General features: G+C 39.4%; 2 protein-coding genes across 3 annotated transcripts; both read left to right on the top strand.

Annotated features, from left to right (window-relative positions):
- The first annotated feature begins 3,117 nt into the window (after nucleotides 1-3,117).
- LOC4329541 (ent-isokaurene C2/C3-hydroxylase-like) lies at nucleotides 3,118-7,462 on the top strand. The gene is made up of 2 exons (XM_015768673.3): nucleotides 3,118-4,071; nucleotides 6,668-7,462. Exons 1-2 carry the CDS (start codon nucleotides 3,157-3,159, stop codon nucleotides 7,292-7,294), a joined length of 1,542 nt encoding a protein of 513 aa, XP_015624159.1. The 5' UTR covers nucleotides 3,118-3,156; the 3' UTR covers nucleotides 7,295-7,462.
- Nucleotides 7,463-8,167: 705 nt separating this feature from the next.
- LOC4329540 (60S acidic ribosomal protein P2A) lies at nucleotides 8,168-11,396 on the top strand. 2 transcript variants are annotated; one of them, XM_066307013.1, is made up of 5 exons: nucleotides 8,170-8,273; nucleotides 8,909-9,197; nucleotides 9,462-9,550; nucleotides 10,512-10,738; nucleotides 11,100-11,343. In XM_066307013.1, the coding sequence occupies exons 3-5, from the start codon at nucleotides 9,463-9,465 to the stop codon at nucleotides 11,124-11,126; spliced, it is 342 nt and encodes a 113-aa protein (XP_066163110.1). In that variant the 5' UTR covers nucleotides 8,170-8,273; nucleotides 8,909-9,197; nucleotide 9,462; the 3' UTR covers nucleotides 11,127-11,343. The 2 variants fall into 2 exon arrangements, with proteins under 2 accessions (NP_001403565.1, XP_066163110.1); NM_001416636.1 differs by lacking the exon at nucleotides 8,909-9,197 and having other exon boundaries at nucleotides 8,168-8,273; nucleotides 11,100-11,396.
- Nucleotides 11,397-12,308: the final 912 nt, after the last annotated feature.

Below are 12,308 nucleotides of genomic sequence, written 5' to 3'. Positions count from 1 at the left end.
GGGGAAAAGATTCCACTGGGTTATTATGATTAAAAGCAAGATCTCTTGTTGTATTTTGATTCAGTAATACAACAATGTTGAATCAATGCCTACAGTAAAAATTCACACTCCAAGAAAGTTCTTAAGTCAACCAACGAAGAGATGACCATTGATTAGGTAGATTGTATTGAGAATTTATGATAAATAAAACACGGCATTACCATGGACTCTTTAGCTTTAATTTTCCCAAATTTAATAATTCAAAATTCGGACATAATAAATATTATATGATATTATATGAAGTGAACTCTCCATTTAGCATTTTATTAGTTTAATTTGGAAACTCAAAATTAATTATTATTAAGTTGTTACACACATGGAATTTTATTTCAATTTAAACCAATATAACTCGAAAATAACCAACAAACTACGTGCATATTAAAGTTTTAATATATTTCATAATATTATTATTAGTACGTGTGGACACGGATATAGTGACGGTGTACATAATAGCCAAAACCAGAGTAATTAATAACACAATAACGATAAGTTTTTTCCCAGATTTATAGCTAACTAGCTATATTTTGAACGGACGATTACATCTATTCTCTTAAAAAGACGTAGTCCTAGAAAGCCTTTTGTTGCTAATCACTTAGGCCTCCGTGTAGAATGTAGATGATAACAACATACTCCAGGTTGCATGCAATCCGCTAAAACCAGTATCATGAGCGACAACTGCCACGGTCCACGAGTGGTGAGAGACGTTTGCAATGCGTCAGGCGTCCCAAGCAAGGAACACGATCCCTACTTCTCCAAGTCTCTTGGAAAAATAAATTGGAAGGGAGAAATTAGAGGGTCTTTTCAACAAAAGGAGTTTGCCACGATGTTGCCGATAACGAAAAAATAAAGGAAAACATAAGATCTTGGATGATGGCAGGAGACAAGCGCCTAATAAAGTTGTTGCCATAGGTCATTGTCTACCTTTTCAGTTTATTTCCTTCACTCGCAATTATTGGCTTTTTTCGCTATATTCAATGAAATTGGTACGTTGTCGCTTGTTCGTAAAAAGAAAAGTAAAAGCTTAGGCTTTGGTGTGATCACAACTCAGCGATCACTCGGGCTTTCTTTGTAGTAAATAAATTCTGTTTAGCTTGAAGTAATTTATTTGGAATTCGATCGTGTAGAATCTGAGAGCTCCAAAATCCAAACAGGAAATTAGGAATCCTCTGCGTGAGGAATAGATGCATGTTGGACCTAGTACAGAGTACAGACAAATAGTCGCGAATCCGTATGGAATCATTCCTGTCGTCATAAAATTTTTTTTTGCGGCGTAACAACGCCCTTAGCATTAGATATTCATACCACGTTTATTGACTATTGACTATTGAGCTTTTGTTACGGTCATCAAACTAACGTTTAATTTAGGCCAGATTATATTTTACATCTAGCTAGCTTGCTTCTTCTAACATCAGAGACGAGGGCTAGCCGGCGAGTCAGATGTCACTGAAAGCATGACTTGACCGTCACTTTAGGTTAACAATTTGTTTTAAGTGAGGTCTACATTTTTGTGAAAGAACTTTCCAGCTTGTTAACCGGTTCAAGTCAAATATTGTCATAGAGAAATGGACATTGGCGTCTGACCAGGATATTTTAATATTTGTCTCAACAACACCATTAGGGACTGAAATGGCCGTTAGCAGCCTTGTCCCCAAGGTAAACCCACGAGGGATGACAAAATTGACAATACGGACTTAGTTTAGCTCGCCAATGTCACAGTATAATATTCTTCCGGAATTCACCAGTGACGAGGCTTAGACACTATCAAATTTGAAAATACTGACAGTTGCATGAAACATTAATAACAAAAACTCCAAATTCTCACATTAATTTAAAAAGGTAAAATTATATGAATCCATCTATCAAATCTATGGCTAGCTGAGAACGTCTTAAAATTAATGTGTAGATTTATCATGTTCAAAATTAATGGATTAAGTTATACTTGGTGTGAACTCTCAAATATAGTATTTCCATGATTTAACAATTCTAAATTTTCGATTTAATGAATATTGAGTTCTACTCAGCCTAGAGCCTCACAAGTCACAATTATAGTTTTTGATGAGTTGGTAATTCCAAAACAATTAGAGTTTATAAATAGGAAATTGTATCTAGTTTGGAGTCTCAATCATAGTTTTATGATGATTTAATAAAATTTAAAATTAGTAAATATTAATTTGTACTCAATTTGAACTCGGTTATTTTTCTTCTTGAAAGCCAAATTTTATGATGGTGCACACAGCACATCGATGGTTATTTCTTTTTGAGAAGACCGATGGTTATTTCTGATTTGGTGCCAACATGATTTTTTTCTGTTCATCACACCAATAGAAATAGGCCGCCAGAAATGATTTTATGCGAGAAAGCTGTTACAAAAATTGTTTTTTTCTATGGTTTTTTTTCCTATTGACTATTTCACCGACGCCGCACCGCTGTCATTGCCTCGCCGGCCCGCCGGTGCTGACACTGCTCCAGCCGGCCTTGCGTCCCAGCGCACTCCCGCTGCCACCACCAGTCGTCGCCGCCGCCACCCCGCCAGACCTGGTCGGAAACGACGTGGATCTGGGCAAGGGCTCTGTCGCCGCCAACCTTAGTCGTCGCCGCCGTCACCACCACTTAGCCCTGCCGCCCACCGCCACCCCGTCAGATTCGTTCTGGAACGGTGCGGATCTAGCTAGCTGCCGCCGCCGCCGCTGCCCCGATCAGCTCCCCTAGCTGTCCAAGTGCAGAGTGAGAGAAGGAAGAAGCCCCCCATCCCTATGGCCGCACGGTTTTGCTGGCGCCCGCTCAGGCGGCTGCGGCGAGGCAGAAAAGGGGGGAGGGGGAGGGAGGTGGTGATGGTGTTGTCACCTCCCGAGCCACCGGCCCGTGAGGAGGACGATGCGAGAGGCAAATTTTTTTACTTAAGTCTCTGGTATTGATATCGAAGTAATTGATGTTAATCTGGTATATATTGATATAGAAGTAATCGATGTTGATAGATTTGATTAGTACATAACCTTTATGGCTTTATCCTGTTTGACCTGTAGATTCTAGTGTCGTGGACTATAAATACAAGACACAATCCTTCACAAAATTGAGCTGTCTCCCCAAGTTAAGCAGTTACCTCTCCTACCAGTAAACATGGAGGACAAGACGATACTACTATCTCTGGCCTTGTCTATGCTCCTCGCCATCCTCCTCTCCAAGCTGGTCTCGATTTCCAAGAAGCCCAGGCTGAACCTTCCCCCGGGGCCATGGACGCTGCCGGTGATCGGCAGCATCCACCATCTCGCCAGCAACCCGAACACCCACAGGGCGCTGCGCGCTCTGTCGCAGAAGCACGGGCCCCTGATGCAGCTGTGGCTGGGCGAGGTGCCCGCGGTGGTGGCGTCGACGCCGGAGGCCGCGCGGGAGATCCTCAGGAACCAGGACCTCAGGTTCGCCGACCGCCACGTCACCAGCACCGTCGCGACGGTCTCCTTCGACGCCAGCGACATCTTCTTCTCCCCGTACGGCGAGCGGTGGCGGCAGCTGCGCAAGCTGTGCACGCAGGAGCTCCTGACGGCCACCCGGGTGAGGTCGTTCAGCCGCGTCCGCGAGGACGAGGTGGCGCGCCTCGTGCGGGAGCTGGCCGGCGGCGGCGGCGCCGCCGTGGACCTCACCGAGAGGCTCGGGAGGCTCGTCAACGACGTCGTGATGAGGTGCTCCGTCGGCGGCCGGTGCAGGTACCGGGACGAGTTCCTGGGCGCGCTCCACGAGGCCAAGAACCAGCTGACCTGGCTCACCGTCGCCGACCTCTTCCCGTCGTCCAGGCTCGCGCGGATGCTGGGCGCGGCCCCGCGGAGGGGTCTCGCGAGCCGGAAGAGGATAGAGCGGATCATAGCAGACATCGTCCGGGAGCACGAGGGGTACATGGGGAGCGGCGGCGACGGCGGCGACGAGGCAGCTGCTGCAGCTGCAGGGAAAGACTGCTTCCTCAGCGTCCTGCTAGGGCTGCAGAAGGAAGGCGGCACGCCGATCCCGATCACAAATGAAATCATCGTCGTGCTTCTGTTTGTAAGATTGCCCTCACATTATATGTTCTTTTATGTTATATTAGTTCATATTATAAATCATTTAGAATCTCTTCTTAGTTAATTTTTTAAATTTAACTAAGTTTATAGAAAAATATAATAGCATTTATAGTCGAAAACAAACATATTATCAAAATATATTCAATGCTAGATTTAATGAATCTAATAAGGTATTTTATATGTTGTTTACTTTTTCTATAAATTTAGTCAATCTTAACTAAGTTTAAGTGAAAAAAAGTCAAAATGATTTATAATATGAAACAGATGAAGCATAATTTAGATTTATCCAATTGGAGTGCCAATTATCATTCTCTTTTTCTTTGAATAATGCGAGAATTTATAACCTCTCCACAACAACAAGTGTAATTTTTTTATCATCATTGTAATAGATAGATAGATATACATATCATAGATAGATTTGAGGCCCACATCAATCCTAGAAGGTAAAAAGGCTAGAAAAAATTCCTCAAAAAAGCTAGAAAATCTAGCATCAATCATAATAATAAAATATATAAATTATCATGTTAACCTAGAAAGAAAAAAATCATACATGTCCATCTATCAAATGTATGATCAAGGCCTTCCACCAAAGAATATATCGATATATCTATATATGAATTAATAAATACCAAGCCGTACAAGTTCGTACTCTTAGTTATATCCCATTTAGTCATAAATACATTGCACTTATAATAAAAGTGTGACCATCAATTCTATATTCGAAGTTAAGTCTAAGATATTACGATAATATTTTTTGAGAAAATCTATGTGTACCATTTTATTAAAACTTCCCCTTTAAGGAAATTTTTTGGTAAAAGTTAAAAATTTGACCAAATATTTTCATAAACATTGAATATTATAAATCTGATGAGTGGAATATATTATCTGAACATAATTCTAAAATTTTAGATTAATTAATAGTTATACATAGTCTAGAATCTCAATTATAGTTTGATGATTTGAATAATTACAAAATTCCAGAACTAATGAATATCAAGCTGCACATCGTTTGAAATCACAATCGTAGTCTTTTTTTAGATTTAATAATTCTGAAATTTATAATTAACGAAAATTAAGTGGTACTCAGTCTGTAGTTTTGATTATGTTATTTTCTTTATTGATTAAATCTGAAAGGCAGAATTAATAAACTGAACAGCCAAATAACATTGAGTTGGTGACTAGGTTTGATGAATCATAAACCTCACTTAGTTCTGTTTTGGTGATTTAACAATTTCGAAAATTTGAAACTAAGTAATAACGAATTATATTGTGGTCAGTTTTGAGTCTCAATAACATTTGTTTGATATTTGTAAACTCAAGTTAATAAATATCAGTTATTATTTTTAAAAATATGTATCATGTGCGAACGAACATGCTGCTGACTAGGTTCCACATAAATAGAACATACTTTATGTATTTATTACTAAATTAGGCCCATATCATTAATTATTTTCTTGTGATACTTCAAAAGTTTGGATCATAACATAATCTTCTAGTCTACATGAGTCTTTTTTTGTTGTTGGATAAGAATTTAGGTGGTGTTTGGATCCAAGGACTAAACTTTAGTCACTGTTACATCGGATGTTTGGACGCTAATTTAGAGCATTAAACAAAGACTAACTACAAAACTAATTGCATAAATGAGAGCTAATTCGCGAGGTAATTTTTTAAGCCTAATTAATCCATAATTAGCACATGTTTACTGTAGCATCATATAGGCTAATCATGGATTAATTAGGCTCAATAGATTCGTCTCGCGAATTAGTCCGGGGTTATGGAATGAGTTTTGTCAATAGTCTACGTTTAATACTTCTAATTAGTGTCCAAATATCCGATATGACAGGGATTAAATTTTAGTCCCTTCAACCAAACAGCCTCTTATAAACTTGTGAATATCTTGCACGTTGCAGCAGGAAACTTTGGCATAATTAAAAAAAAGCTTGAGAAAACAATTTCAAAATCATGTACTTACAGTTTATGAAAGGTCCATATTTTGAGTTCTATAACCATTGATATAGAAGTTCACATGTGCATGAGTAATAAACAGTTATGATATAGATCAAGCACGAGAGGGATCCAGTGGCTATCATAAATGTCGGTGCAACATTTCGCTGCATCTGAGTTAAAGTAAAGATTGATATACTATCTACTATATATAATTCCATCGTGTATATATGCGACTAGGGTGTCGGATATATCTAGATAACTAGAAGGCAGAAAACCTATGAAATAAAAAATTACGGTCATGGTGTTATAGATAATCTCTAGTCAAACTTTCAAAATCTTAACTACCAATTAAATTTAAAGTACTTAGTTATACATAAAATTGGTATGGTAGATTTGACTTAAAAATTTGACATAAACCAAACGAAAAGCACATATTGGTAAAATGACAAATATAGAAACAATCTATTCAAAGTCACAACAAATTTCTGTAAATTTAGTTATACATTGTGCTTTAGTAGAATTAAATTTCATGATACTTATCACTAAAAGATTAGGTTATACATTGTGCAACTATCTATGACCTATGAGTTGAAAAACTATCATATACCTAACAAACAAAAAAACTATTACAGGACATGTTTTCAGGGGGTAGCGAGACATCAGCCACAGTGATGATCTGGATCATGGCAGAGCTTATTCGGTGGCCAAGAGTAATGACAAAAGTACAAGCCGAGGTGCGCCAAGCCCTCCAAGGGAAGGTCACAGTCACTGAGGATGATATTGTTAGGCTAAACTATCTAAAAATGGTGATCAAGGAGACCTTACGATTGCATTGCCCTGGACCCCTCCTAGTGCCCCATAGATGCCGTGAGACATGCAAGGTTATGGGCTATGATGTGTTGAAAGGTACATGTGTGTTTGTTAATGTGTGGGCATTGGGCAGGGACCCTAAGTATTGGGAAGACCCTGAGGAGTTCATGCCAGAGAGGTTTGAAAATAGTGATATGGACTACAAAGGGAATACTTTTGAGTACCTTCCATTTGGTTCCGGTCGTAGAATTTGTCCAGGTATAAACCTTGGGATAGCCAACATAGAGCTACCCCTAGCTAGCCTCCTTTACCATTTTGATTGGAAATTGCCCGACGAAATGGCATCCAAGGACCTTGATATGCAAGAGGCACCTGGAATGGTTGCAGCTAAACTCACTAGCCTATGTGTGTGCCCTATCACTCGTGTTGCTCCACTAATCAGTGCGTGAAGTCCAACCTAGTAGATAATGCATCCTCCAAGACATCGCATACTCTTAATATTTATACTCCCTGGTTTAATGTGTATACATATCAAACAAGGTGCTGTCATAAAATGGGATTTATATGTCTATTATGTATTCTCAGTTTGTTTTTCTATTCAGAATGGTTATTTGTGTACTTACTGTTGTTACTTCCTCCATTTCATAATGTGAGTCATTCTAGCATTTCCCATATTCATATTGATGTTAATGAATCTAGATAGATATATATGTCTAGATTCATTATCTATCTATCTAGATTCATTAATATCAATATGAATATGGGAAATGCTAGAATGACTTATATTGTGAAACGGATGGAGTACATTTTATATATGATCTACCATTGGAAAAATGTAATGCATCTAGGAAAAATAGTTTATGGAAAATTCTACTGTTAAGTGCTTGCAAATGCACCTTTTGTCGTTTGAAAAACTAACGAAAATCGAGGTAAAATATTAATCTTAATGAGAAAAGAACATGCACAATGCATTACATTTTCTATATAGAAGTTGCTTTAAAATATCAAATATATCCATTTGTTAAATTTGTAATAATAACTAAAACATAATTAATTATGTGATAATGGTTTTTTCGTTTTACGTGAGTCAATTTACTCTTTATCTTCAATCGGTTTCAAACACTGGTTTGTACTGGTTCGATAGTTAGAGCACATGGTCTCCACCCGGCTTTATAGTTGGAGGACGCGAATGAAACTATACCCGTACTGGCTTCAGGCCTGGCCCGTATCTCCTCCCGAACAACTTTCTCGAGGCCCGGCCCAACCCGGCACCCTCCGAACCGGAGGACGATTTATTCCTCGCCCATCTCCCTCCTGGTCTCCTGGAAACCCTAGCGAGAAGCACTAGAGCCGGGACCTCGCCGCCGTCACCTTCTCCCCGCACACTCTTCGGCTCCCGGATCCACACCGCCCCCCGCCGTCGTCCAAGTAAGGGCCTCTACCCATCCTCCTCCCGATTTCTTGTTGCAATGCTGGCGCCGGTCTCCTCTCGCTTGCTGCGTGCTCGCCGATTTTAAGCTGCGAGCGTCGTGTAGGCGGAGGCGATGTTTAGGGGTAGGTGGGAATGTGGGATCGGTTGTTCTTGCGTAGAGCATTGATGGGGGTAGGCCTTAAGCCTTGCATTAGATCTGCGTGTGTTTTTCCAAATAGGGTTCTATGGGTTACCCATTTCATTTTTTTTTCCTTGAGCCCTTGTCCATGAATTTTTGTGGTAACTGGGGAGTGTAGATGTCTTGTAGCCGTTCGAGCCATGGACAGAACATGCAAGATTTGGAAAGGCGTTAGAATTTGGTACCAAAACTGTGTGCTGAAACAATAGTACTATTATCTTCAGGATTTTGCTCGCCTAGGTTAAACTTAATTTCTGCGTATGCTTGTTTAGATGTGGTGACGGTGTATGGAAAGAATAGTTCTGGATAGAAAAACAAACGTCCAATAAATGTTGTCTTCGCTTGATGAATTTGATGAAGATGCTCACTAAATGTTTGAAATGATTTTAAATGCATTGTTGTTTTCTCGATACTCCCTCCATTCCCTCCATTCACAATTGATCATCCTATTAGGTATGTGCAGCAATACCAAGGAAAAATAAATCATGTAGCAGCAGGCGAGGATCGTCTACCATAATGTCACTACCATTACAGTCAGTGATATGCAGGTCCCTTCTGTAATGGTGGTGCCATTATAGTAGAGGACGTGAACCCGTAGCAGCAGCATCAATCAAAGGCCAAAGCCATAGTGTCGCAGTGCCTGTTCAGTTGCCTGTGCATGCTGCGCATGGCGCATGGCACAAGACCAACCAAAGTTGCGGAAGGATTTAAATAATCTGGCGAAAATCACTCATTAAATCATGTATGCATGCAAGCGATAAATATGGAGCAGGATTTAACGAATCTCGCAATTAAATTCTTGCACGCATGCACACAATAAAAAAAAAAGGAAATTTGATGACTGTAGATGTTGGGTGACAATCAAATATGACTATTTTCGTTTTGGTAATGTGATGATCAATTGTGACTGGAGGGAGTACAAGCTTAGTTTGTACTGTAGCTGTTTTTTCATTTTTATAGTTATGCTCTTTTACCCCTTTTTAATTTTTTTTTGTGATCTACTCAGAATGAAGTTCATTTCTGCCTATCTCCTTGCCACTCTTGCTGGTAACCCTAACCCATCTGCGGAGGATCTTACAACTATTCTGGAGTCAGGTAGTTTTACTGGATAATCCCCTCAATTGTCACATGTTGTCATGATCGTTATTTTCAAATGATGGTAATGCCCCCATGAATATTTAGCCTGCTTGCAAAAGTGGTTTGGGGTTTTAGATGGTGCTTCCGTGATGTCAAGGGATTCATTACTCCTTGTCATATGTTAAGAGGCTAAGATTTGCTTGCTTATGAAAGGTTGTTGTCTTCGTTTTCCAGATAATGTTTAGTGTTAATGTTGAACATTTTGAGGTTTGTAACACCCTTTTTCGAACTAAAGAAACTACGTATTTCAGAAAGGGTAAAAAAATATTGCAGCAGGTATAAAACTGTAATGCAGTAGAAAATTCTATGTAAGAACCACATGCTGTCCTGTCCTTGCAGCAGTAAGGGCATGCAATCAATGATATTAGTGAAATAGAACTGGCTGCTCTGAGATGTCTGAAAAATAAGTGGGTTCTGCCTTGATATGAGTATTATCTAAGTGTTCATGTGTTTTGTGGCATTGTTCGAATTTTATTTTGTTTCCTATGATATGATACAATCATAAGTATGAATTCTAAGTTCTAACCATTCTACATGGGGATTTTGTATCTTTTGTTATGGCCTTACATTTTCATGTAGTTTTGCCATTTGGACGTTTCTTTCAACAATTTATATCTTTCAGTAGCGTCCTATGAAGGATGCATTGTCTGAAATTTATTTGCTCTTCTGACATGATCATGTAACAATAGCTTTTTTTTTGGAATGCTAGAAAATTTGCTGATACTAATTATCCAATGTGTGTATGTTAGGGCCTTTTCTTGGAGAATTTCAGTGGTCTAATATGCATTTCACATTCTATAGGTTATACTATGTGTTTGTCATGTTAGGCATGCCAGTTTATGTGCATAAAAGATAAAGTTAGGTAGCTGCATGCCTGCATGTACAATCATGATTATTTCTTCTTTTCTGATGTTAACAGTTGGAGCTGAAGTTGACCATGGCAAGATGGAGTTACTCTTGTCTCAACTGGCTGGTAAGGATATCACTGAGATTATTGCTTCCGGTCGGGAGAAGTTTGCTTCTGTTCCATGTGGCGGAGGTGGCGTAGCTGTTGCAGCAGCTGCTCCGGCTGCTGGTGGTGGAGCTGCTCCTCAATCTGAGGCTAAGAAAGAAGAGAAGGTGGAGGAGAAAGAAGAATCTGATGATGTAAGATACATTGCTCTATGCTTGAGTTCATGGTATCCTGTTGATCAGCATGAGTTTCTTCGAATTGCTTGTTCATCTATTTTATTTGCACTATACACTGCAGTAGTATTCCTTTTGGGTTTTCTATATACGCGATCAAATCATGTCATGAAATTGGAATGGTACATACTTGTATCAGTTTTCATCTATAGATAATTTTACTCCCATCAATGTCTAGGCTGCATCGTGCCATTCCATTATGATGGTAGTACTTGTTTCCATATAGTATACTTTCCAGCATACGTATCATATTGTTTTTGGCATGGTACTAGCATCTGACGGATTGATGACTGATTATTTCTTTTTAATCTTGTGTGTGCAGGACATGGGCTTCAGTTTGTTTGACTAGGACCATTCCTTGGATTATACCCATTTTTGGTTAACTTGGGAAACGGCAACCTAAACACGCTTTTTGAATTACTCCATTTTGTTCTATAACAATTCAGATGCAGGATATTGCACTGATGACTATCTGTCGAACCATAGATTTGTTAGAAGGTTTCATTACCAATGATTTGTTTCAGCAAAATCAGCACCGACCATGATATGTTGAGTTTATATGCTTCCCTCGCTGCTCTTTACTACTGAAGAATTCACGTTTTTAGTTGCCATGTTTAGCAAATGCTTATATGATATCTGGAGTAGTTTCCGTTTGTGCACAAATGACGGGTGAATTTAGCAAATTATTCCGTTCTATGCCTAGATACATGCGGAGCCTGCGTGTGCTGCTTTCGTCAAATTGGACTGTGGTCAGCCAACGTTGTCTGACCTGAAGCAGATGCAATGGGATTGGAATTTCTGCCGTAAACAGCTGCGCCTACGGCGATGGAATTCCCACCGTAGTTGATCATCCAACGGAAAGAGGAACAAGTTGCTGTTGCTAGTTGAAACTTGAAAGATTGTAAGAAAGCTCCAAGACCGCAAGGAGAGGTGTACTGTCGTTTACTCGTGGTTGAACGTCTGCAGTAGATGCAAACGATGATACGAGTTTGGATTTCAGACATTGCGAGTTTGGTTTAGGAATATATGGCATGAGAGGTAGAATATTTTCCCGAATTAAAAAGGTCCCCTCCAAATGGGTTATTCCCTCCAACACAAAATATATATATAGCAACATCTTACCATTTCTTTTTAAGAAACACTCTATAAAGGTAGGCTTCCACAATGCGCATACACTCGTCTCTATAAATACGCACACGCATACCATCACCTCCGGTACCCCTATGATCACCTCCGAAAAACTGGGCATCTTATATATTTTTACCAATCTATTGGTAATGCTAAATTTGGAGGCGCTATATATTTTTTTGGTAGAGTAGAATAGTATCAATTGTATTGATATCGCAAAAATTGGAAGTGATCCAAACATATGAAATACGGTATTCGAAAATTACCAAATATTTGGTAGAGTAAGTTTTGACGTCAGACCAAAGCAGTTTCTAATACTTCCCCTGTCCTAAAATATAACTATCTTTAAGCGGATGCGACACATCGTAGTACTATGAATCTAGACATGCATTTGTCTATATTC

Source organism: Oryza sativa, chromosome 2, assembly GCF_034140825.1.
Source record: "Oryza sativa Japonica Group chromosome 2, ASM3414082v1".
Taxonomy (NCBI): domain Eukaryota; kingdom Viridiplantae; phylum Streptophyta; class Magnoliopsida; order Poales; family Poaceae; genus Oryza; species Oryza sativa.
Note: the sequence above shows the minus strand (reverse complement) of the source record. Positions and strands in the feature narration are given on the sequence as shown.

What these genes read in the sequence shown, in the direction of transcription:
- LOC4329540 (NM_001416636.1), top strand. Translation starts at nt 9,463, where the DNA reads ATGAAGTTCATTTCTGCCTATCTCCTTGCCACTCTTGCTGGTAACCCT. An exon ending in TACAACTATTCTGGAGTCAG is followed by an intron (nt 9,551 to 10,511) that starts GTAGTTTTACTG and finishes TGATGTTAACAG; the next exon opens with TTGGAGCTGAAGTTGACCAT. An exon ending in AGAAAGAAGAATCTGATGAT is followed by an intron (nt 10,739 to 11,099) that starts GTAAGATACATT and finishes TTGTGTGTGCAG; the next exon opens with GACATGGGCTTCAGTTTGTT.
- LOC4329541 (XM_015768673.3), top strand. Translation starts at nt 3,157, where the DNA reads ATGGAGGACAAGACGATACTACTATCTCTGGCCTTGTCTATGCTCCTC. An exon ending in TCATCGTCGTGCTTCTGTTT is followed by an intron (nt 4,072 to 6,667) that starts GTAAGATTGCCC and finishes AAACTATTACAG; the next exon opens with GACATGTTTTCAGGGGGTAG.